At 36.7% G+C, this 25,929-nt stretch overlaps 1 protein-coding gene and 1 long non-coding RNA gene across 5 annotated transcripts in view; both read right to left on the reverse strand.

Annotated features, from left to right (window-relative positions):
* The window catches only part of LOC132522718 (uncharacterized), a 68,176-nt gene extending 64,051 nt beyond the window's left edge, over window positions 1–4,125 (reverse strand). Inside the window, exons 1-2 of the long non-coding RNA XR_009541309.1 lie at window positions 3,319–4,125; window positions 1,743–1,943 (exon numbers count right to left, since the gene is read on the reverse strand). This is a non-coding gene — a long non-coding RNA (uncharacterized LOC132522718). The remainder of the gene's footprint in view (window positions 1–1,742; window positions 1,944–3,318) is intronic.
* A 1,965-nt stretch (window positions 4,126–6,090) lies between these two features.
* Window positions 6,091–25,929, reverse strand: part of UACA (uveal autoantigen with coiled-coil domains and ankyrin repeats) — an 86,927-nt gene continuing 67,088 nt past the window's right edge. For 3 of the 4 annotated variants that reach the window (XM_060153232.1, XM_060153236.1, XM_060153247.1), the window contains 9 exons: window positions 25,132–25,239; window positions 24,552–24,584; window positions 23,566–23,664; window positions 19,975–20,011; window positions 18,741–18,793; window positions 14,413–17,151; window positions 12,477–12,629; window positions 10,341–10,406; window positions 6,091–7,822 (listed from right to left, as the gene is read on the reverse strand). In XM_060153232.1, coding sequence (XP_060009215.1) covers window positions 7,751–7,822; window positions 10,341–10,406; window positions 12,477–12,629; window positions 14,413–17,151; window positions 18,741–18,793; window positions 19,975–20,011; window positions 23,566–23,664; window positions 24,552–24,584; window positions 25,132–25,239 — 3,360 coding nt within the window. In that variant the 3' untranslated portion in view covers window positions 6,091–7,750. The remainder of the gene's footprint in view (window positions 7,823–10,340; window positions 10,407–12,476; window positions 12,630–14,412; window positions 17,152–18,740; window positions 18,794–19,974; window positions 20,012–23,565; window positions 23,665–24,551; window positions 24,585–25,131; window positions 25,240–25,929) is intronic. The other variant, XM_060153240.1, reaches the window with a different exon arrangement.

The raw sequence follows: 25,929 nt of genomic DNA on the forward strand, positions 1-25,929 counted from the left end.
CACCTCTGCCTCTCACTGTCACTTAGTCCCCTAGTCAAAGTCAAGGGCACAGTTGGCAAAATGACCTGCCCTGGGTCATGTGCCTGCATCCCAGGACACCAGGGAAAAGCAAACACTTGGCATTTTCAGCCTCTGTAGTGGACGGGTGTCTCTTCATCTCATGAAGACTCATAAGGCAGAGAATCCCCTAGACATAGAAAAGTGGTTCATATGCCAGTGGTCAAGAGAACAGTAATTGGCTACTACATAATACCTTTTAGAGATTTTCATCAAAAATAGAGAGGGACGTAGGAATCTGAAAAGCAGAAGTACTTTAAAGGGAATTGTGATGGGGTGAGCATAACTCAGGCAGCCGTGATGCCTCCACATGTGGCAAATTATCTTCCTCTTCCTTAAAATAGGACTTTACCCCTTAATTTTATTATTATCTCTAAGATTATCTGCTAATTAATACATTATTGGAGGCTAAACATACCTTTTCACAGTAAAAATTCACTTACAGTAGTTAACATGTTATCAGTAATTTACAAATGAATTCATTTGGTCATACTGCTTTTTTAATCCCTGCCTCAGAAAGCTCCGCCATTTCCTATCTTGGAATAGAGGTGAGGGAGATCAAGGAAAATAGGAGTCTATGGTAGGCCTGTATAAGGGGGTGCAAAAATGGAGGATTTAGGGTGAGTGAATAGGAGGCCTGAAGGGACACAGGTAATGAATGCACAAAGAGAGCAGAAAGGAAGGCAAAAAATACCAGAGACAGACATCTACTTTAGAAATTTGTTTGAAATATCTGTTAACCAAGACTAAGGTGAGAGCCACCTGTCAGAATGGCCATCGTCAAAGAGTTTACAAATAACAAATGTTAGAGAGGGTGTGGAGAAAAGGGAACCCTCCTACATTGTTGGTGGGAATGTAAATTGGTGCAGCCCCTATGGAAAACATTACGGAGATCCTTTAAAAAACTTAAAATAGAGCTACCATATGATCCAGCAATCCCACTCCTGGGCATATATCCAGAAAAGATGAAAACTCTAATTCAAAAAGATACATGCACCCCAATGTTCATAATAGCACTATTTACAATAGTCAAGACATGGAAGGAACCCAAGTGTCCAACAGATGATTGGACTACTTTAAGATGTGGTATATATGTGTGTGTGTGTGTGTGTGTGTGTGTGTGTCTGTGTATATATATATATACACAGACACACATATACAGTATGCTTAGTGAGAATATTATGCTTAGTGAAATAGGTCAAACAGAGAAAGACAAATACCGTTCGATATCACTTATACGTGGAATCTAGAAAATAATACAAATAAATCTATATACAGAAGAGAAACAGACTTACAGACACAGAAAACAAACTTGTGGTTACCAAAGCGGGGGAAAATTAGGGGTGTGGGATTAACAGATACAAACTACTATGTATTAATTAGATAAGCAACAAGGATTTACTGTATAGCACAGGGAATTATACCCAATATCATGTAATAATCTATAAAGGAATATAATCTGCAAAAATACTGAATCACTATGTTATTCACCTGAAACTAACACACGATTGTAAATCAACTGTACTACAATAAAAAAAAATAAGGTGAAAGAAAAAAGTGAATTCTTCCTCGTGGACCCAAATAGACCCAAAATGTGGACTATTCTTACTCTTAGTCACTGCATATTAGTCACCGCATTATTCCAAAATTTAAAAGTTATTTACAAAATAGCTTATGTTTCTTACCATCAAGTCCGATGGAAGCACTTAGGAAGATGCACCCTGTTTATCTCATGGCATGTGCCCCAAAGGGAGTTTTTACTCCGGTTTGAAATGATGTGCTGGACCCATGGGGGAAAGGCTGGCCGGCTTCACAACCAGGAATAACTGTGCTCTTCCTAATGGATGCTGTGCCTCACATATGTGATGTTCACTTCTTTGCATTGGCTGGTAGAAAGTAGAGTCAAATTGAGGCCAGTTCCAGAAAAGTAAGCAGAATATTACGGTATTCACGGCATGTTTTCTGGATCCCAAGCTGTTGCCTGCTTTTCCTATCCTTTTAGTATTTACCATTCCCCTCTCCCTCACCCATATTAAGAAGAAAATTGTGAGCCACCTTAAAATCTTTTTTGTAATGAGGTAGCGCAAAAATAATAAATATGCATATTGACATTTCCTTGGGAACCTAAAATGTAAATTCAAGGCACTAGTTCCTTATTCTGGTTAGACACCAGATCACAATTAAATCTTTCTCAAATTCTCTGTTGTCCTGGTAACTGCTCTCCACTTAGAGAACACAGAGGGTGAGATTGCCCAAAAGGGTCTGGAAGGAGAGCAAGAGCATATTAAGGGATTCTTTCTGATGTTCATAACCACACAACAAGCTGTGCCAGAATGGTAGCACAGAGCTGGAGACAAGCCCTCCTCAGGTTACTCCAGTTGCTGTGATGTATTCAGGCTTTGCTGCAGTTAAGTGGCTATGTACATTATAATAACAAGATTGGCTATGGCACACCAAAAATATTGACAATGAATAGTATTTTGGATAATCACAGATTGCAAATCCTCTTAAATGCATTCGACTCTAACAGATATATTTAGACTTAGATGAACAGTAGCTGGGGGAATTTCTTAAAGTGTCAATTGGTGTGAATGAATAAAGATGGCTTTAAAGGAGCTATACTGCTTAGGGATTAAGGCCAACTGGAAAAATTCACTTTCTCAAAACAAGCCTCCAAGCTCAAGAGAGCAGCCCCTCTTTATTTGATTGAGGCGTATACACTTCAATCCTTAGGACTTGTGCTGGCAACCCTGTGATTGTTCATCTCTCTCCATTTGTACAAAGAAGAGTTTTTAATTGTGCATGAGTGGGAACTTGCAACTCCTGTGAGACAATCTTTGTAGCAACAACAAAGAGGGGAAAAATTTTAAGTAGCAGTCATTTTTATTTTGGCTTAACAGATTTTAGCAGGAAGACTCTGAATATGAAGCGGCTTCATTTTTAAATCCTAAAGAGAATTTCTGAAACAGCCCATAAGGTGCCACTTTAGTTGAAGGCAATTAAAAAAATCCTAGAATAGCAAGAAAGAAAATCACAAAATTTGTTTGGACATTGTAGGGAAAAAAGTTACAAATTACATTAACTCCTTTCCTCCATCCTCCCTGAGTCTATTTGTTCTTAAACTCCTACATAAAATTCTTCCCCAGTTTTTGGAGGTGGGAATGGGACAGGAGGTACGATGCAAATAGTAAGAAAAGTTTATATTATTTAAGATATCGCTTGTCATGATTTAACTGCAACAATGTCAAGTGTTATACGCACTTAATGAAAGGGATGGTGCAGACTTTTGGATGGTGCAGAATTTCTCCCCGTAGGTAAGTGGTTCTTCTCAAGAGTCAAATTCCAGTCCTTCCTTGACAATGTGGGCATCACTAGAAAAAGGTAGACGCTTATTAGAAGTCACTTCTCTCTAGGTCTTTTGTTTTCATAGTCCTTAAGGACCACTGGAGAAGGCATTTTCAAACTTAAATTCTTTACAATGTTGAGCTACCTGGAAACTATTAGAAATGTGGTTCCTCAAAGTGAAATGTCAACAGAGGGTACCCAGCTACTTGGATTTCCTGCAGGTACCACTTTTAAAGTGGACTTCACCATATTCTTCCAGCCTGTAAGAAAGCTACTTAATGATGCATAAAACTAATTATTATTTAAAAAGATTAAATCTGAATGGTAGCTGTTCACAATGTAGAAAATCACACTTTTTCATGGCCTATTTTCTTTTAAAATGTATGCCCTTTTCCCATCCTTAGTGTGTTCTGTACATGTAAAAATAAATACTCTTCACAGCAGGACCTGGGCTCGGAGGCCTTAAAACCCAATAAAAGAGTCCTGTAGTTTAATGGTCCTTAAATGCTCGACATCTTTTTCACTTAATGTAAAATCCATCTGATCTTATAGCCATGACTGAATTACAGATATATAATTTTCTTCTATTAAATGTTAATCTTCTGACTTGGCAGAGCAATAGAAGCTCTAAATTATTAAGAAGGCAATAACCTCTCTAAACTCTTTCCTGAATTCAGAATATTCTGTTACCTTGAAAAAAAAATTGCAAACCTGTTTAAAATATAAAAATTGGGCTCATTAAGTAAACTTGATGCCAAATATCAATTATAAAGGGCATTGTTTTTATCGATGTCCCTTCTATTATTTCACTATATATATATATATATGCACACGATGTATGTATGTGTAGATACACACACACTTATAACTGGAGAAGCAACCCTCACAAATCTTGGCTTTTTTAAATTTACATATGACATTTTTGTAACCTTCTCTTTTTGGTTGAAGTCATTCATCATCAATGTTTGCTCATGCAGGCACAGATAATGAAAATGCCCTCTAACGCATAAATGATGCCACATGCTCTATTATGCTCAATACAAGCACTCTCACTGCCCAGGGAGTCTTATTGGAATGCCATCTTTGCTGCAGTTTCTTCTTTATTTTTTTCTTTAAATCTCTACATTCATGACTCTCATGAGCCAAAGGTCCATATATACTGTAAGAAACAGAAGCCACGTTAAGAAGCAGGTTAGTATTTACCTGGAGAGGCTAGTATAGACAGTCTTGTTTCAAACAGCCAAGACCAAAACACAGGGAAGAATTTAATTTCCAACAACAAAGTCTTAAATCCAGTTTAGTTGGAGACATCACTGAATGAAATGGGAGCTGAAATATGTATTTTCCATTTTACATTTTGTGCACGATATATTTTATGGTGCCATTTGCTTTTTTTCTCTTTCTGAAAATTACTCATAATAATTGTTTTTTTCCTCTCTGAAATTTATTCACAACATTTAGCAGCCAGGAATAAGGTCCAGGTTCTTCTTCCCCTGCCAGACATGTGCAACCACATTTTGCATGATTATCACAGGCAATTCTCTTTCAATCCTTATTTTGGTGCCAGAGGTACCGCCATGACTTTGATGCACAGAACTTGTAAGATGAAAAAGGATCACCACAAGGTTGCAGAATCCAGTGACGAGGAAAATAAAGAGGCATCAAGAAGCAGTTTTCTTCCACCACGGTGAAGCAGATGTCAAAAGAAGCTTGTAACCACTACTACTTCCCACTTGGCATTAGTGTAAGCAGGCACTGATGTATCTAGTCATCATGGACACCAAAAATTAATTTGAAACTCTTCCCTTTTCTTCTTTGAAACAAGTGGACTGAAACATGAACCACGTTCTCAGTAGATAAGAAGCTCGTGTATGAGAACAATATTTAGGTCCTTGTTAGAAGAAAACTGGATAACACTGGGGGAAAAAAGTGCTCATGTTCTAAAGCTACAAGATTTTTAAAGCAGCGATTATCCAATGCATTTAGAATAATAGAAAAATTTAAACTGTATAATGTTGGTTAGGGTCAAGAGGAAAGGTTTAAATAAAAAACAAGCTATAAGAAAGATTAAGCTAAATTCATCTGGAATTTTAGAATAGCACAGGTGTAGCTAGTGATTAGAGTCACTGTATTATTAAATTTTAAGATGTTCATTGCATTAATATTTGATTTTATTTTAATAGTTCTTTATAACACTGACCCTCTATCAAAAGGAATGAGATTTTCTGATGAAGCGGGAATGATAAGAAAAAAAAAACAAGCAACCAATAGTAATAAAGCTTTCAACAAAGGACTGCGCTCCAAAAGGAATTCAGTGATTCTTTCAGACAGCACTCACATCTTAGACAACTGATTTTCCTCTTGGCCTAAGTTCAGACTTCATAGTCTTCCTGAATACAGAATAGCAAAGAAACCAGCATCACCCATTGTGCATGTTCCATTTGTTAACTATCTAAGAAGCTTTCGCCTTCAGTGTTGTACATGCAAGCTCTGCCTTTGACCCAAAGGTGAGTGAATGAGAAAATGGGATTAATTCAAGGTTACTTGATATTGCATTCTACATAGCTAACTGAAAATGGGTGTTATCATCTATACTTTGCATTCTATCATTCTCTCCCCCAAATTCTCCAAAAATAGCAAATGGACTGGTTTACCGTGTAAATCTCTTACAAGATGTTCAAAACAATATTTCACAGAAAACATTTTATTGATGGTTGAAGACAAAATAAAACATATATAAACCCATATAGGGGTTCCCTTCCCACCCCTAATAAGGAAAATATAACACTGAAATGTAAGTATTCAGTTAAGAACTTCTCTACTCTAGAGCTTCAATAGGTGACCTAAAACTCATGACACAGAGCTCATGCTGAAGGACAACATTAAATATAAAAATTAAAGAATCCAAACATTGTTTATTGTATATACCTACCTAAAGAATTCAAAAGAAATCCGTTTCTGACTTTTCGCTTCTGTTTCTATACTGAAGAAACACAATGGCTTATTCTTTGGTGGAATAAGTTATTGATATTTTGATGGTTCTTTGTCCTTGTTATTACACAAAAATGGGATCAAAAATCTGGTTCAGGATGCTCAAAGATTATTGCTAAGGCACATTTTGCAATTTAAAAAGCCTGGCTGCAATGATTCATTTGTTTAGTTTATTTGCTAACAGTCAAATTAGTCATTTTCAATCTGAACTGTAAATAAAATATTAATAAAATAACAAAACATATAAACTTTCCTTAATGAGATGTAGTTAATAAAAATGGTTGGTTATAATATTTACTATAAACATGCCCAATTTCATTATTTTCTTGCTATCTATATTCTTACAGTTTACAATGTTATTGCACTTTTGTCTAAAACCTTAAAGATCTGTCTTCTAAAATCAATTTTCTAATGCTAATTTTGCAAAAAAAATGCATTTCACATTATTAATCTCATTAGTGCAATTTTCCTATAAATAAGTACAAAACATTTGGAGGATGAATATATAATGAGTGCTTTGCTACTACAGTAGCAAATGTCAGAGTAATTACTAAAAAAAGTCTAACATTTTTGACACTTTGAAAAATCCAGTATACCATTTATCATAGTTCTCTTCATACTGTAAAAAGAAAAGTCATTACAAGTGAAAATTAAGATACCGCTGCGGAGATTATGAGGAAATTTTATTATAAATTCCTGATATATTCCACCCTTGCCTGTTCTTAGCCTAAATGTAATTTAGCACTGCAAACCATTTGTGAAAAGAAATTTATTTTAAAAGGCATAATACTTACTAGTGTAGAGAGAAAAAATATCTGTACCTCCAAAAGAAGTCAAAAGCACTCATTAAGTTACTTTAATGAAAATGGAACTTGGCCAGCCAAGTTACCATGCATTCCTTGAAACTGCATTAGGTCTCATGGCTTGACTGAACATCTGAAAGATCTCTTGATCCACTTAAAAGTTGCTACCAACCCAATTAATTTCTCTGGAAGAAAACTTTAATAATTATTTCAGCCTAATCCCTCTTCATATGGACCCACTCATATGACTCATGTTTTATTGAGTACTCAATCAATTAAAAATAAGTAGCCAATCCAAGGCAAAGTGTTATGTTGTTTATCTAATTGTAAAATTAACGTATAAAGAATATAAGATTTGAACTGATATTGAAAAACTCAGTAACGTATTTGTCTAAGTTAAAAACCTACTAATGGATCAAAATATACTTTATTTTAATTATACTAGCACCAGCAGGGAAAGCTGAGGGAAAGTGAGGTCCAGAAAGGCCATGGAGTTGCACACAGAATGCTCAGCACCAGCAGGGAAAGCCAGCATCGGCTGGTGGGTGCTGATGCTAGCACACAAGCCCTTGCCGCATCTGTATGATCTGGAGTAAGGCCGCCTGCACATCTTCATCCATGTGACCCTTGGGAGAAAGAAGAAAGGGGAGAAATATTTTATGTCATCTTCATTTACACACAAATTCTAAAGACAAGGGCTTTATAATAGAACCTTGTTGGTTGTGATTCACCAAATGCTAAATCCTCACCATCGTGGTGATATTCTAAAGGTTTTATTGGAAAACAGAGTAGAGCTCTATCATAGAAATAGAGAAAATCAATTTAAAAGTAGTGCACATCAGTTGCTCTTAACATCTATTATCAGAGAAGAGACGGACAAACCTCTTTCTTTTTTTTACATAATGGCTCAGATGATAGGGGTAGCGTAAGTTACAGATGAGCAAAGTAAACTAAAAGGAAATTTTTTTTTGCTTCTGCTGAGTTTTATTTTTTTATTAGAAAAGTAACTAATGAAAAATACCCATATTTATCTTTTTTACATAAATAGGATCATATATATTATTTTGCAACTTGCCCTTTCACCTAGTTATTGCCTTAATTATTTTATTGATTGATTGGCCACACCGCGCGGCTTGTGGGATCCTAGTTCCCCAACCAGGGATCGAACCCAGGTCCACGGCAGTGAAAGCCCGAGTCTTAACCACTGGACCGCCAGGGAATTCCCTGCCTTAATTATTTTAAATTGTTGTGTAATATTCCACTGTATGGATGTATCATAATTTCTTTATTCATCCTCCTAATGATGGGCACTTATGGGGTTTCCAATCTTTATGGGCAGATTCCTAGGGAAGAAATTGCTAGGCCAAAAAAGCAGACTCAATTTTTAAATTTTGCTAAGTACTACAAATATCCCTGTATAGAGATAATAACGATTTACACTCCCACCAGCAGGGTATAAATGCCCATTTCCCACAATGCCCTGGCCAATGCTACAGACTATCATCTTGTTTAAAATTTGCCCATCCCAGAATTGAAAAATGGTACCTCCTTGTTTATTTGCATTTCCTCCTTTACTGGTTAGGTTGAGACCTTTTTACATGAATGTTTATCCGCTTAAATTTAGAAAGAGACACTTTAAAGTTAAAAAGACGGCAAGAGGTTGATTAAATGCAAGTCAGTATGGTGGGCTTAAAACACCCCCCCTTCCCTTTTTCTTTGCTTGAGCACTTGAATGGGTTTCAGCATAACAGTTCCTATTAATATAAAAAGTTTTGCTTCCAAAATCTGTTTCTATAACAGCAGGATGTTTAAATTCCAAACATTAGCCATAGTTGACTAAACTGAATTTCTTAGTTAACTTTATGATGCCAGAAGGCAAGACTATTTCAGATGCCAATTGCTTTTGTTATGTTTCATTAGGAGTCAGTGGAAAATAATTTTGAATTTCAGAAGCATACATGAAAAAAAGTTGAAAGCCTTGTCAGTTTGCGGTCTTTCAGCAAGAGTATGCTGTTCCCCCCTTGGCCAGTATCAGAGCCAAGTGAGTTCCTCACCCTCACTAACACAGATCTTCTACACTTTTCTACTGTTTTCCCTCCAAAGAACTCCCCATTCTGCCGCCCGTCAATAGTTTTGAATAATTGCAATAATAATATACTTTCAAACCCCAGCTTATCGTCTATCTACTAAAAAGAAAGTAGCCAAAGATGCTTTATCATATCATTCATTCTTTTACATTGGTTTCCCCCTCATCTCCTATAGAAAAGGCAGGCTCTTTTATTTCAAGAATTTGATATCGCAAAATCTTTTCCTTTTTATTATTTAACCTAGTTTTTTCTTTCCTTTTTTTTTTAAATGATGATCTTCTCTGAAGTTTTCTCTCAACACCTTTTTTTTTTCAGTGTGGACACTTCAAATCCTAAACAATTTCTATTACATCTCACTTGCCATTCTAACATTGTCTCGATTGTCTTCCCCCCAGAATCTGAGAATTTTGGAGATGCTGATCACAGGGTTTCTAGAGCATTAAATATAAAATCCTTCATATGTTAAACATGTTTCTTAGTGTGATTTTTTTTAATAGCTTTCTCATTACACCCCCCAAAGAGGGCAATTCGTAGTCGTCTGCTTCACTGAGATTAAGGCTCAACAAATAAATATTATTGATATTCTAGCAGAACCACTTTTTTCTTAAATTATTAAAATTCTGTGCACATTTTACTTGTCATTTTTGCACTTTTTTGGTATTCTCTACCTTTCAAAGAAACACTCCTGAGCTACCAAGAAACAATGAAGTCCTTCCTACTCTCCTCTTTTAGCTAACAGACATGTGTGGATGTCAAGGCATCATCTCCAGCTAGCAATACCATTAACGTGTGCTGCCATCACATGTTGCCAAACTGTCTATAAAATGAATGACAAGCAGATGGAGACAACACTAAATTTAAGATGCTGTGTTGCCATACAGCTTTGTAAATTTCTCTGGGAGATAATGCAAGCCATGATTAAAAGAAACAATTTTAAAATAAGCATATGGGGGTTCAACTACTTTAAACATCAATGACTTTCACATATATTTACTGGAAAATAAAAAATTATTTTCTCTGAAACAATATCCTAGCCAAAGGAGTAGTTCTTCTTTACCTGTGCAGCACTAAGAAGGTGTGTCCGATAAATTGCAATTACTTCTTGGTGCTGTCTGTCAGCATCCTACAAGTGTGGAAAGATGGACAGATCAGAATATCAGCATTCACATTTTCAACCACATGAAGGCTTGTGACAATGCTGTCCTCAGGCTTGATGCTTCTACACGGTAGTAGTACTATTTTTTTTTTTGCGGTACGCGGGCCTCTCACTGTTGTGGCCTCTACCGTTGCGGAGCACAGGCTCTGGACGCACAGGCTCAGCGGCCATGGCTCACGGGCCCAGCCGCTCCGCGGCATGTGGGATCTTCCCGGACCGGGGCACGAACCCGTGTCCCCTGCATCGGCAGGCGGACTCTCACCCACTGCGCCACCAGGGAAGCCCTACACGGTAGTATTATTAAAGTGCTCCTGCTACTTCTTAAAACAAACCACCTTGGACCTACCAGATGCAAAATTCCATTGCATAACAATAGTATAAACTTTTCTAAAGAATGTGTGGGAACATTCACAGTGAAAGCAATGCACTTACCCTAGGTAACATGAAATTATTGCCTGAGTTCATATCTAATGCCATGAATTACCCAAATACTTATCAACTTATGCTTTGGATTATTGCAGAAACTTCCCATCTCATCCTCTGTCTCTAGACTTTATTCCTTTTCATGCTTCCAAGACTGAGGTAGCTCTTTCCTCGCATCACTTTTGACTCAAAAACCTTGGGTGACACCTCATTAGATATAAGAGAGAAATCAAACTCATCAGCTTGATTCTCAACAGTCTCTACAACTTGACCTCAAACACAGCTCCCATGCCTAGCCAGGCTGAGCAGCCTTTTACTACCCCTGGGGCATGCCACTTGATTCCACCTCCATGCCTTCCTTCACACTATTTCCTTTGCCAGGGAGAGTCTCTATTTTCCTTCCACCTACCCGAACACCATCTATCTACAAGTTCCGGCCAGGTACTCCCTTCCTCTTTGAAACCAGCTCCCACCACATCAGTAATCTTTCCTTCCTGGGAATTCATATCACTTAGAATCTGGGATCATATTCTTAGTTCTATATTTGATATTTTTTGTCTCGTTATTTTACTTTTCATGGATCTATATTTTGCCTAACTGCCCAGAACTCCTTGGGGACAGGAACTGTACACTCTCTTTATCCCTGACAGTACTTAGCATAGTGCCATGAACATAATAAACATATTTCTGAATACTGAAGAGACTACCATATCCTTTCGATAAGATCCAAATCAGTAATACGTCATCATTAATCTGTAGGGCAACAGTGTCATAAAATGAACACTTTAAAAAATAACTTTCTTCTATTCAAAAATAACTCATGACAAACTTCTATAGAATAGGAAAATATTACCCAACAATTTACATTTGGTTGGGCTATGTTTTACTTAGCCCCATAGCTCATCCAATTAAAAAAGCAAACAAACAATCAGTTCATATTATCCTATTTTTATGGATGAGGAAGCCAAGGGTTAAGAGGAATGTTCCATGTCACTCTCTTTTAAGTGACAGGGCTTAGAACTGAGATCCCAACTTCAGCTTCTTAATCCAGATGCTTTCTTTTAAATATATAAAGGAGGTACATATCCATATAGGTATCTATATGAATATATATACACAGATGTTTTCTTTTAATATGTAAGGATATAATGTATAAAACCATAGGAATGCCTACCTTCATTCATAAGGATAAAAGACTATTAAAAAAACTTCCTTCAGTTTAGTGGACCAATATTTTAGAGAGTGTGCTACAGTTGGAAAGCTATCAGATTTGGAGTCAGCAAGTCCCAGGATTAAATCCTAGCTGTATGACCCCAGGCATATTTTCATCTTTGTTTCCTTAAGAATTAAATAGGGGGGATAAAACCTTGTAGGATTGTGAAGATCAAGTTTAAATATCAAGTATGTAAAATGTTTAGTGTAGTGCCTGGTATACAGTAAGCACACAAAAAATGATATTATATCATTAGTATAAGTAACTATTAGCAAAAATGATTACATTCTTGGATCTGAACATAGCCGAAGATCAATCTGGTTTCTAAATGAGATTTTACCAACAAACAAACGAGACCCTGCACAGATCAGCACGAAGCCCTACAGGCCCCGGTTACTCACCGCCAGCTGCTGCTGCAGGGACTTGACCTGGTGCTGCAGACTGCCAATCAGCTGACTCTGCCTCTTACTGGGACCCCTGCTCGCGCAGGTGAGCTGGGAAAGGCCACTGAGTGCTTGTTTTAGTCCTTCCACATCGCTGAGCAGTTCAGTTATCTTATAAAAAAACAAAGGAGTTGTGGGAGAAACATGTATTAGTCACTTATTCACTTACAATGAACATCTTTACACAGAACTCATTCCTTGAGACACAAAATTTATCTTTATATACCAGAAAGTTGAGGAATGAACGCTGTCAAGATTGTTATCAACAGTATGTGCAATATATAATTTCCCCTCAGTAAGGGGAAAACCTTTCATAGTTAAGAAAATTAAATGAAATCATAAATACATGTTTGGTATGTAGTATATGCTTAATAAATAGCGACAATTGTAAGTAGATATTAATAACTTGCTATTATAATTATACATTATATTCATAACTGACTTCCACAAAGCTGAGAGCACTAAAATTCTGGGTCATATGAGCAGACATGTCAGAAAGTCAGTACTTGTACCTGTCCACTGAGGAGGGCTGGGGCTGTGTCTGCTTTCACTTGTCACTACATCCCCAGCATTAAGCATAGTACCTTGCAGGCAGAAGGCATTTAATAATTATTTGTTGAATGGGTAAAACTGAACTCAATCTCCCTGATTTCTCATCTTCATAGTACATACTTTATTCAACTACCAGTACTGAAAATATTATTGAGCACCTATTCTGTAAATTGTACCATGAGAATGAATGATAAGATGGAAACATAAGTTATGAACCTGCTCTTAAAAACTAGTTGGAAAGGGCTTCCCTGGTGGCACAGTGGTTGAGAGTCCGCCTGCCGATGCAGGGGACACGGGTTCATGCCCCGGTCCGGGAAGATCCCACATGCCGCGGAGCGGCTGGGCCTGCGAGCCATGGCCGCTGGGCCTGCGCGTCCGGAGCCTGTGCTCCGCAACGGGAGAGGCCACAACAGTGAGAGGCCCACATACTGCAAAAAAAACTAGTTGGACAGACTAACCACATCATTTTTTTTTTAAATATTTATTTATTTGGCAGTGCCGGGTCTTAGTTGCGGCACACGGGTGGGATATTTAGTTGTGGCATGTGGGATCTAGTTCCCTGACCAGGGATTGAACCCAGGCCCCCTGCATTGGGAGCGTGGAGTGTTAACCACTGGACCACCAGGGAAGTCCCAACCACATCATTCTGACACGGTAATATATATGTTGTAAATGGATGGCAAAACCAAAATACAACATGCATTTTGGAAGAGGAACAGTTTACTGTAGGCTAGATTGGCCAATGAAGGCTTTAGGAAGGAGGGTTAAGTGATGAAGTGGGCATTAAGGAATGTAGCGGATTTAAGCAGGTAGAAAGGAGGGGCAAGATATTCTGTCTGTAGGAAGATACGGGGAAAGGATGTACAATGAGTTGGAGGGCTCAATTTACTGGTATGGGTGAGTGCCAAGATCAAGTCTGGTGAGCTCTGCAGCATCCTTAGTTTCTCACAGCCCAGAAACACAGTATTTTTTCCTCCTCTCCCTCACCATTCTTTAGGTACCTTAAAACCCACTGGGTTTTGACCATTCATTTTTGAGGCAAGTGAATCTTGAGTTTCCCCATCTTACCTCAATTCTTGGCTGTACCAGTTGAGGAAACAAAAGGAAAACTACTTTTGATTTTTGTTTGTGTGACTTTACCTTTTTGTCAACTCCAATTCTTTTTTTTTTTTTTTTGCATACTCATAGTCAAACTAAAAAGGTGGCATTTAATGGTCACTTTGTTAATGCTTTTGTAAACTTGTCTTGTGGAGTGCTATGGTAAAGAGTCCTATTCTACTCTGGCAGTTCTGCTCTGGGGTTTCCAACACCAAGACATGCTTACCTAAAGTATTATTATTACCTTATTATCTTTAGCTTCGATCTGTTTGGCGGATTCCTGTATTCTTCTCTGTAACTCTGTGATTGTTGTTAAGGACTTATCGCATCGTTCCTGCTGATCCTTGATTTCTTGCTCAATGCTGAAATGGAGCAATTCCTTCTCATCTTTTGCAGACAGTTCCTTCTTTTTGGCATGCAAAACCTCCTCACATACTTCCTCATACTTCCTATTCAGATTGGCCAATTTTTCATTTAAGTTGGAAATCTGTGTCTCCAAATCACTTTTCGTTGCTTTATATTTAGACAAATCAACCACCTCCCTAGTCTCTAATTTTTTTAATGCTTGTTTCGTATTCTGAATCTCAGACTGGAGTTTGGAGACCTCTTTGGTCTTGTTTTGGCTCTCTTCTTCCTTTTCTCTCAAGCTAGCTTTTATGATTCCAACTTCTTTCTCAAATGCTTCCTTAATCTGCAGATGCTCTGCCAGGGGCACAGAGGAGTTCTTCTGATTCTCCAGCATCTGCCGCAGTTGGGTCACTGTCTGCTGCTCTTTCTCATAACACCTTTGCTTACTCTTCAGTTCTTCCTTAAGCATCTCAATTGTGCCATTAAGAGACTTTTTCAGGGCCTCAACCTGTTCCAGTGGAACATGCTGTTTCTGCAAAAGAGTTTGTGCTGCAAGCATCTCAGAGGTCTGCTTGGCATTTTCCTCCACCAGCTTCTCTTTCTCGTTCTTTACCTCTGTGTATTTCTGCAACAGGTCTTTTAACTGTCTGTTCAGCTCTTCTGTTTTTCTGCTTAATGCTCTTTCCATTTCATGAGAATTCTCAACAAGAACATTTTTATCCTTTAGATCCTTCTGAAGAGTGAGGATCTGCTTCTTTAACTTGTCGTTTTCTTGCTTGCACTTCTTGGCCTCTTCTTCGCTGATGTGATACTTTTGTGTCTGCTCGGATAACTGTTCTTTTAGTTCTTTCTCGGTAGCTTTAAATTTTCTCTCACACTCTTCAAAGCTGATAATTGGGGCATATTTTAGCTTGATGCATTCTTGTATTGTGTCAAGTTCCCTTTTCTGGGCCTCGATCTCGGCATGCAGTGTTACAATCTCCTCCTGGCCTTTTTTGTAGTTAGCCAATATTTCGGCACTGTTGTCCTGGACCTTCTTCATGCTCTTCCTCACAGCACTCATCTTTTCCTCGTGCTCTCTTAGGCTTATGTACTCAGCTTTTATTTGGTTCTGAGTGTTCTCCAGGTTTCTTTTTAATATTTCATTCTCATCTTTTATTTTCACAAATTCTTGATTTATATCTTCACACTTCTTCTTCACGTCTACTAATTCTCTGCTGGTTTTATCCAATGTGCTACTCAAAGCAGTTTTAATCTCTTCGTGGGTTTTCACTGGCACATACTGATTACTCATTATCTTTTTCAAGTCAGTGTTTTCAGATGTGAGCGAATATATTTTCTCTTGGTCATCACCACATTTTTTATCAAGTTCAGATAGCTGCTTCTTAAGTTCAACAATATTAGATTTCAGGGCCATTATCTCTTTTTCGTGTTTCTCTGGAGGTATGAACACAGTTTCCAGGTGGCTAACGTTCTTACTTAAACTGGCATTTTCCATCAGCAATTTCTCCATTTCCAACTTCTTTTCTGTGTATTTGTGTGTCACATCTGAAAGCTTTTTATTCAAATCATCAACAATTACATCACGTGACTTTTTCATTTCTTCACTTACTTTTAAAGGGACGTAATGATTTTTCATTTCAGTCGTTAAGTTATGCACTTGTTGGTTGAGGAGCTTATTATCCAGATAGACCTTTTCGATCTCCTTCTGTAGTGTCTGATTTTTCGACGTTAACTCACTGATTCTCTTCCCAAGTTCTCCTGACTTTTGCTCTAATCTGCTCTTGAGCTGCTCATGTTCTTCCGGCTTGACCTGCTGAGCCAGTTTGGCCTTCAAATTCTCAAGTTCTCTCTTTAACGGTCTAATTTCGCTAAGTGATCTTTCATATTCCCTTTCCATCTCTATTAATTTTTTTGCCTTCTCATTTACTTCATTTGACAACAAGCTCTTCATGTTTTCAAATTTCTCTGCCGGAATGGAAAGGGCCAGCTTGGATGACAAGTCCTTTAACTGGCCTTCCATCTCGGTGACCTTTCTCCCTCTCTTCTCTCGCTCCAGTTCACACATGCTCAATTCCTTCTGCAGTCGCTTAGTCTCTTCCATTAGCTTGCCTTCATCCCTCTTAAACTCTTCGACTAACATCTCATTTTGTTTGATTTGGTTTCTTAATTTCCCCACTTCTGCAGACGCACCTTCATATTTCACTTTCATGTCTTTCAACTGATCCTTCAGTTCTTCTGTCAGTCTGTGGTTCCCAGTAGCTGCGTCGCTTGTTAGGTGCTCTTTCAGGGCAAGAAAATGTGTCTGCATTTGTTTCACTTTACCTTCTGACTCATACATTCTCTTCTGAACATCTTTCAAGGCGTCTTCTAGTTGCTTTATCTGCTCATCTGAATCCTCTTTGACCCTTTCACATTCCAATGCTAAGGCTTTGCACTCTGCCACCTTGTGAGCCAGTTCATTTTGGAGCTTGAGTCTGTCTTGTTTTGCAGAATCACAGAAAGTTCTCATTGCTTCTAATTCTTTCTTTAAAATTTCATTTTCTGAATATGAGGTTTGATTAGGTAAGGCCAGTTCTAGTGGTCTTAACACAGATCTGCTTTGCATATGGGCTGGCATACCTGTGGAAGTACACTGCAAAAATAATAATAATAAAATAAAATATCAATTCCAAAAGCCTAAAGAAGACACTTACTTACTTACCAAACTTATTTACCAAACTTACCATTGGTAATACCTACCCACACATGAATATCAACTTTATCAACATACATTTACTATTTCTATGTTTTATGGCATATAATGTGCTTAGAACTTCAAATTCTGAAGAAAGTCATCAGAACCCTTGAGTAAAAACAAGGCTTTCACAATTTTACATCTGCAAATAATTCCACAGAATATTATTTTCTAATAACATATATTGACTTCTAAGTTCCCTCAATGTTAACTCCAGTGTACTGTTGTTTAAATTATAAAAATACTACCAAAATAATCCTAGCTAGTATAAGAATTGTCAAGAGAATGATGTTAAGCAACTCACAAAATAGAAACACGTTTTCTTCTCTCAAAAAGAAAGATAAATTAGAACTTAGCCTACGATCTTACTACAAAGTTGGATTGACATCTTGTTTCCTCTATTACATGCTAACAAAAAGAAGTACAATTTAAGTTCTCATTGAAATATTTCATAAGTATCAGAACATATAACCATGAAAGATTAACTATTTCTATTTTTCCCCAGCCACCCTATTACAGTAAGGGCTCTTTTAAAGTCATGTGCTATGAGTAAAAAAGCCATGTGCTATGAGTACAACCCACTATTTTAATAGGCAGGTTTTACTGTTGTTCATTTCAATCCACACTGCCTTCCCATGGATGAAGAAGAAAATTCACAACATGGAATAATTTCTCAGCCTCAGTCTGCTTCTAATTATCTTTCAACTTACCAGTTATCTTTAGACTAAGACTACTATCATCTACCAACAAACTACTTACACAGCTTCACAATTTCCATACTTATTTTATTACAATCAAATATTTATCTTATGTTCTTAAATATTATTCAGTTGATTGACAATCAGTCTCTCAACTTACAATCTTAGAAGTTTCCAGCTTAGAGTGATCTTAGACATCATATAGACTAATTCACTCTTCTACAGAAGAAAGTATGTAAAAAAACCTTTAAAAGACCAAATATTTATCAGTTCTGCAGTTCACAGAAGGTACTAAAAATGCAAACCTTGTATCTACTGGAAACTAAAAGTGAGGAGCAGTTAAACAAGTAAGAAAATCAGACAACACTCTGCCTTGGAAGCTTTATTTTGTGGTGAATTTCCAAAATATAGAATATATATTTGAATGCAAGGAACAATACATTTAAAAGTCAAGACAAATGCCTTTTGAATTATTCATACCTGTCTCCCCCTTTAATGGGCAAATATGAAGAGGTGACCAACTGCTGTTAAAGAATAGAGGGCTACTGTCAAAGACAATGAAATTGTAATTCAAATCTCTTATTTAAGTCACTGTCACCAAAAATACTCTAGAGGGCACTAGACACAGCAATATCTGCTTTTATTAAACTCAAGACCACAAGGCCAACTTTTCTTTGATAATGAAAACCTTATTCAATGTACATATAGATGATAAATATACAATGCTCTTTTCCTCTTTTTAAAAAGGCACAATTATTTTTATAAATATATTTTAAAATAAAATATTACCTGTGAGTCTGTCATGTACATTTGACCTTGTTTAAGAAGCATATCTTCTTTTCCTAAATAAGTCCAAATAAATGATACCTTAAATATCCATATCAAAGAAGGCTAAGCATTAATTTGGTGTTATTATCTCCTTTATTATTCAAGTAAAAAAGAAGCATGAGTTACAACATAAAATTATCCTTGTTCTAAAATATCCATATTTTTCCTTATTATTCCTATATACATAAGGAAAGTATGTATATTCTTTTGAATAGATACTAAGTTGGTTTTTATATTTTATTTATTTATTTTTGGCTGTGTCAGGTCTTAGTCGCGGCACACGGGCTCTTCACTGCAGTAGTGGCAGCGTACGGGCTCAGTAGTTGCGGCGTACGGGCTCCAGAGAGCATGGGCTCTGTAGTTTGCAGCACACGAGCTCTCTAGTTGAGGTGCGTGGGCTCAGTAGTTGCAGTGCGCGGGCTTAGTTGCCCCATGGCGTGTGGGATCTTAGTTCCCCAACCAGGGATCGAACCCACATCCCCTGCATTGGAAGGTGGATTCTTAACCACTGGACCACCAGGGAAGTCCCACTAAGTTAGTTTTTTGAATTATGTAAAATTGTTAGACTAAATAAGTTAAATGATTATTATGAAATATGTATATTAGTTAAAATAAAAATGGTGTTCTTTGCAATTTATAGGATAAATATTTCGATTGTAGTTAGCTAACGGATAATTTAATATTCAACAAGAAGCAAAAAATTAGATTTTTCTAGAGAAATTGTTTAAAATTGGAGAATAAACAAAAGGGAAAATTATGTATAGTCTTAAAGTAATAAATATTTATGGAACATCTAATTTTAAAATGCTTACCTGCATTGAGACTATATCCAAAGATTTCTCCAAATCAGAAAACTATGTTTACGTCTCTTTCCATAAAAAGCAGGCACCAAATATCACAAGATAAATGTCTAACATGCGACAAGGCAAATTTGGTAATGCGTACAATATACAATTTAAAAATCTAGGTCCTAAGGAAAATCAGAGCCTCAGTGATTACCAGATTTTATGTTAGAGACTACAGGAGTCATTTTAATCTCTTCCTAGTTCCATGTTGAGGTATAACACACAAGTAGTTGGATGAAGTTTTGCAGCAGGAATATCATATACAGTTAGACGAAATAAAGAGGCATAAACATTCTTTTTTTTGCTTGAACTGTGTGAACTGTAATGATAATCTTTACTTTTATACTTACTGTTACTGAAATGACTTCCCGATCCTAAATGATTGCTCTGAAATCAGAAGGACACATTAAAACATTTTAGGTGAATACTGCTTCATTTTGTTAAATTCTGTATCTATTTTAGCTCTAAATGATCCAGTCATTAAAACCACATTTTCAACATTCCTTGTTTCTCCTGGGTATTATTCTACTCGAACTCACAGAAAGGCAGAACACAGTTAGAGAGATCAGTTGGGAATAAACTACTTCACTCAGCATTTTAATAAAAGCAGCCAAGTATTTCAAGGAAAAACTTGACTGCTCAAAAGAAAAAAAAAAAAAATAACAAGCTCCAAATGAAATGAAACAACGTTGAATGCATACTCTCTGCTGTTTCTTTACTTCAAAGGAAGGAAATGCCACATTCACCTCTATAAACCAATTTACTTTACCACCTTTGGGGAGCACGAACCCTACCTCATCGCCTGTGAAACATTAGCCTAACCCCCTCTTTCAGAATTTATGGAACACCAATTACCTTTGAAGGTAAAAGGAGACAGAGAGCAGGAAATGAAACTGAGGCAAAGAGCTACATATAGTTCATAATAAATCCATCAATACATCAGTTAGGAAAAGGAGAATAATAGAGAAATTTTAGATACTCTGAGTTAAAATATATTTGGATTGCTCCTTATCCCAAGTAAGCCAGACACAAAGAACCTAACATAAATTAAGATACTATACTTTTGAGAGTAAAGGTATGCAGATGTACTTCATGTTTGTGTATCCGTCTATATTAGTACTAATAGCTATGTGTCAAACTCTGATAGGTGACCATGATAAAAACGGCCCACAGTTCCATAACTAAATTAATGTCCCATTAATACTTATTGCCCCAAGGGTATGGAAAAATACCTGTAAACTTAGGTAAGCTCTTTGTTCTAAGTAATATTTAATACTGGAGTCTGTAATAGGTAGTAAATGGGCTTATACATGAATGGGTAAGGGGAGGCCAAGGCACATAAGGAGTTCAAAAAACTTAGTTTGGGTTCATTACCTTGACTTGATGACTCAAATGAAAACAAATGCATGAGTTACAACATAAAATTAGCCTTGTTCTAAAATATCCATGTTTTCCCAAACCTGCTCTATAAGGAAAATGCCTACATATTAAGTATTACACGTAACACAGCAATTCTGTTGGCAGTTTATGAAGACTTTTAAGTATGTGAGATGATATGGTAGTGGATATTCAATATTTATAAATTATGATTCCTTAGTTTTTAAGGACTGCTCTCATAAATACTGGGTCACATATAAAGTGGACCCTGGAATTTTCTTTTTGAAGGTTATAAATAATTTCTAGTATAAAAATTCATCTGACTGGGGAAAATGCCCCCATTATATTGAGTGCAAAAACTTACAGAACAGGATAAATAATAAGACTACCTGTTGAATTCATGTACATAACACAAGTTATGTACAAACAAAGGTCTGAAAGGATGTCAGGTGCTAAGAGTGCTGGGCTTATAGGTGTGTTTATTTTCTACTTTTAGTTTAATTATATTTTTAAATTTTTCTGAAATAAATATACGTTGTTTTATAAGAAACAGTAAGTATTTTCCTATAGTTTATAATAACCTCATTCAAAGTTACAGACTTGTCTGAAGCTACAGAAAACCATCTATTCTTAAGACATGGGAGTCTACTCTTAGGAGAAAAATAACACAAAAACAGTACCCAATTATAGGTGTCAAACTTTGATGAATACTTCAAAGGCCCACATACACTTCTGTATCTTCTCCAGCTGAGTGTAAAACTAGTATTGTAGTTAGGGGCACAAACTGCCTGAGTTCAAGCTCTGGCTCTGACACTTACTCTTATTTATAAAACCCCGCACGGGTAAACTGCTTTTTGCTTCAGTCTCTTCACTTATGAAGTGGAGATAAAACGAAAACATACCATACCAAGTTGATGTGTTTATTAAATGCAGGTAAAGTGCTCAAAGCAATTTCTGGCACACGGTTGGGGGTCATGAACTTGTTAGCTATCACTAGTTTCACTACTAACCTTAAAAAAAGTCTTCAAATGTGAAAAAAGAGAGAAGGCCCTATACTAGACTGTTCTTTAGCTTATAAAACTGTTTCTAAATAATTTCAGAATTCAGTCTATAAATATAAACACAGGTTTTTGGTTGGTTTTTTTTTTAATGTATCAAGGCATAACTCACCTGCAGTAAAGTACACAAGTATACAGTGCAATGAATTTTTGCATATGTATACTTTGTGTAATTACAACTCAGATCAAGATATAGAACCTGTCTAGCACGCCCAGAAGCTTCTTCATGCCCCGTCCTGGTCAGTAACTGGCCACCAAAGGGTGGCCTCTATTCTGACCTGTATTAGCATAGATTAGCTTTGTCTAGTTCTGCACTTCACAGAAAAGGAGTCAGGCAGTACGTGCTCTTTGTGTCTGATTTCTTTCATGCAACATTATGTCTTGAGATACATCCATGTCTTTACATTCTTTTTCATAGCTACACCCATATTTTAAAATTTACACACAAAAAATTTACTTTTGTTATGTACTTTGGAGTTATATTCCACAATAAAGATAAAAGACTCACATTGAATCAGCCACTCTCTTCAGTGACCCCAATGATGAACAACATTTATAAAATATATATTTTGGCCTTGCAGAACAAATCTATGCAGTTAAAAGTCTGGAGAGTGGTCACCCTTGGTGCAAGGAGCAAGCGTGAGGAGGCTTCTGGGTACTAGTTATGTGGTGTTTCCTGATCTGGGATGTTAGATTTGTGAAAATTCTTCAACTTATTCACTTTAACATGTTCTTTTTAATGTATATTGTATTTTGATTAAAAGTTTAAAGAAAACATAGTCTTGGGGGCTTCCCTGGTGGCGCAGCGGTTGAGAACCCGCCTGCCGATGCAGGGGACATGGGTTCATGCCCCGGTCCGGGAAGATCCCACATGCCGCAGAGAGGCTGGGCCCGTGAGCCATAGCCGCTGGGCCTGCGTGTCCGGAGCCTGTGCCCCACAACGGGAGAGGCCACAACAGTGAGAGGCCCACATACCGCAAAAAAAACCAAAACAAACAAACAAAAAACATAGTCCTGGAAAAACTAAGAGCTAATTGAGCCAAGAAAAGATAAGTATATGATCTGAGCCTTATTAACACACTACTCTCACCAAACAAATCCATATATGCACAAGGTCATTTCTGAGATAATCCCGGGATTACTGCTTTTCACTTAAATGATGCTTTTTATTAACACCATCATAATCATTATAATTTTACAGGTAAAAGTATGTCTTGAAAAGGTAAAGATGACAAAGAGGAAGGCTGGGGAAGAGAAACTGGAACTGAACTAAATGTCAGTTTAGTCAATTTCAATGATCTCATTTAACCTTTAAAACAACTCTGTGGAAAAAAGGACAATCACCCCAATTTTGCCAAAGCAGCACAAAGCTCAGAGACTTTAAATAAATTGCCCGAGGTCACACTATAAAGAAGAGAGTGATAATTCAAATTCAAGCCTGACTTCAAGCCCTTTACCACGGCCCATTATGAGTTACATGAAATAAATTATTTAAGCTTTCTATACCTCAAAATACTTGAATCTATTTTTCAGAGCCTCAATAGCTCTTAGGCTTTCTTCATGTTGCTTTTCTTTAGCTGCCAAAAGGGACTTCAGCTTTTCTTTCTGAAATGGAAAGAAATAAATACAGAGCAAAATCACCCTGTGCTTGAAATTGTGTTAAAAATGTGTTTTAGAAAATGTGAATTAGAATTACTTTGAGGACTATAGTTAATGAATTCTCTAACCTGGTCAATTTTTTTTTTAAAAAACGGAACTTTTTTTTTTTTTTCTGGCTGTGTTGGGCCTTTGTTGCCATGCGTGAGCTTTCTCTAGCTGCGGCGAGCGGGGGCTACTCTTCCTTGCGGTGTGCAGGCTTCTCATTGTAGTGGCTCCTCTTGTTGCGGAGCACGGGCTCTAGGTGCACAGGCTTCAGTAGTTGTGGCTCGCAGGCTCTAGAGCATAGGCTCAGTAGTTGTGGTGCACGGGCTTAGTTGCTCCGTGGCACGTGGGATCTTCCCAGGCCAGGGATTGAACCCGTGTCCCCTGCGTTGGCAGGTGGATTCTTAACCACTGTGCCACCAGGGAAGCCCTAACCTGGTCAATTTTTAACTATTAGTAGAGTTCAAAATTTGTAGAACTATACTAATAATATACAATATACACAAACAATATTATGAAAAATTCAAATTTCTGTGGTTTGTTTTAAATCTTATCATTTTCAGACATTTTTCTCTATAATGCTTAGAATTTTATATCTTTTCATGAAAAGTTTCATAGAAAATGAGCCATTCAGAGGCTCATTTCAGTAACAAGAAAATGCCTACAATAACCCACGCCACTATACTCAAAACATAATTTTACAGTCACACATAGGTTTTGTTCTTTCCTTTGAGCAATAACCAAAAAGAGAATTCTGTCTCCACGTCAGTTCAGGACTTAAACCTCTACTGCAATGTTATCTTCAATTTACACAACAATTTACAGCTTTAAAGTAAAACTTATCATCCTACCTCACTTTCCAGATCATCAGCAACCATTACTTCCTAAATTTAAAAAGAAGAAGAAATGTATTTTCACTCTTGAAAGTTTATGTTAAAAAGCATGAGCTTGGCAAATATCTTTTAAAAAGACTGGTGCGTGTCATTAAGATTGGGGATGAGGCTGTGAGAAGAAAATGCCTATGTGCTACTACTTCTGTGCTCTACGTTGTCATTCATGCTTCTCACTAACCAGGTTCAGAAGCACTTTCGATTCTTCTGAGACCCCATCAGTTACTTAAAACTCTTATCTACTCTTCCTCCTCATGTCTTCTGTCTACTTCTTCCTCTCTAATCCCACAACTCCAATCACAGTTCAGTCCTTTATCATTACCACAGACCAACAGTGTTCTCTGTTCTTAGATCCGACCTTGTTTCATGTAAAGGTCCTAATAAGATATGACTTTCCACAGGGCAATGACCTGATTTTACCTCCTTTAGCACCTGGCACCATGACTAGCTGTGATGGGCCGTCATTAACAATTTGTTACCGATGATAATGACTCGTAGTAAAACAGTTCTGGATTTTTCTGGTATGACGCAGATTATTTACCTCATTCAGCTGTAGTTGTAAACCATTTACTTTATCCAATAATATTCTCTGTTCCTGCTGAATTTTTCTCAACCTCTCTTTCAGATCTTCATTTTCAATCTCCAGATCCTTAAATAGCAAAGATAACAGGTGCCAGACCAACTTTAAAGGAGCAATTCTTACGGAAGAAATTTCTAAAAGCAGTTCACTATCATAAACAGATATATACATATATAAAACAGCTTTAAGTATAAAGATACAATAATTTCAATGACATTCAAATAATTTAAAATCTATACATGAGAAATAACACAGAAAATTATAGTCCTATGATAACTAATAAATACAACTATATACAAAGACAGCAAACCATCATGATTCTAATAAATAAGAAATAAAAGCATCATCTGGAAATAGAAAATAGCAGAAGAATATGTCATTTTAACTTTTGCCAAACACCTCTCAAATTTATGAGTTTAACAAAGCATAAGAATATCAATACTTCAGTGCTCTGATAAAACACTGAAGCCTCCAATTGAAGGCTACAGTTCACTTTCTTAACACTACATAGTAAACTATGAAAACCCAAATAAAATGCTTTTGTTTTATCATATGGAAAAGGCTATTCAATTTATATTTTAATGGTATTTCAGTCATAAAATAAACCATTTAATTATGGCTCTTTTTCCAACACAATCCAAATAATAATTATTTTTTGAACACTTTGACGAACATAAAAGGTAAAAAGTGCTATGTGGTTACCGAAATTATTTTTCTTAATCAAAATAAAAAATACTTTAAGAAAAAGTTCAGATTTTG

Source organism: Lagenorhynchus albirostris, chromosome 1 (assembly GCF_949774975.1).
Source record: "Lagenorhynchus albirostris chromosome 1, mLagAlb1.1, whole genome shotgun sequence".
Classification (NCBI taxonomy): domain Eukaryota; kingdom Metazoa; phylum Chordata; class Mammalia; order Artiodactyla; family Delphinidae; genus Lagenorhynchus; species Lagenorhynchus albirostris.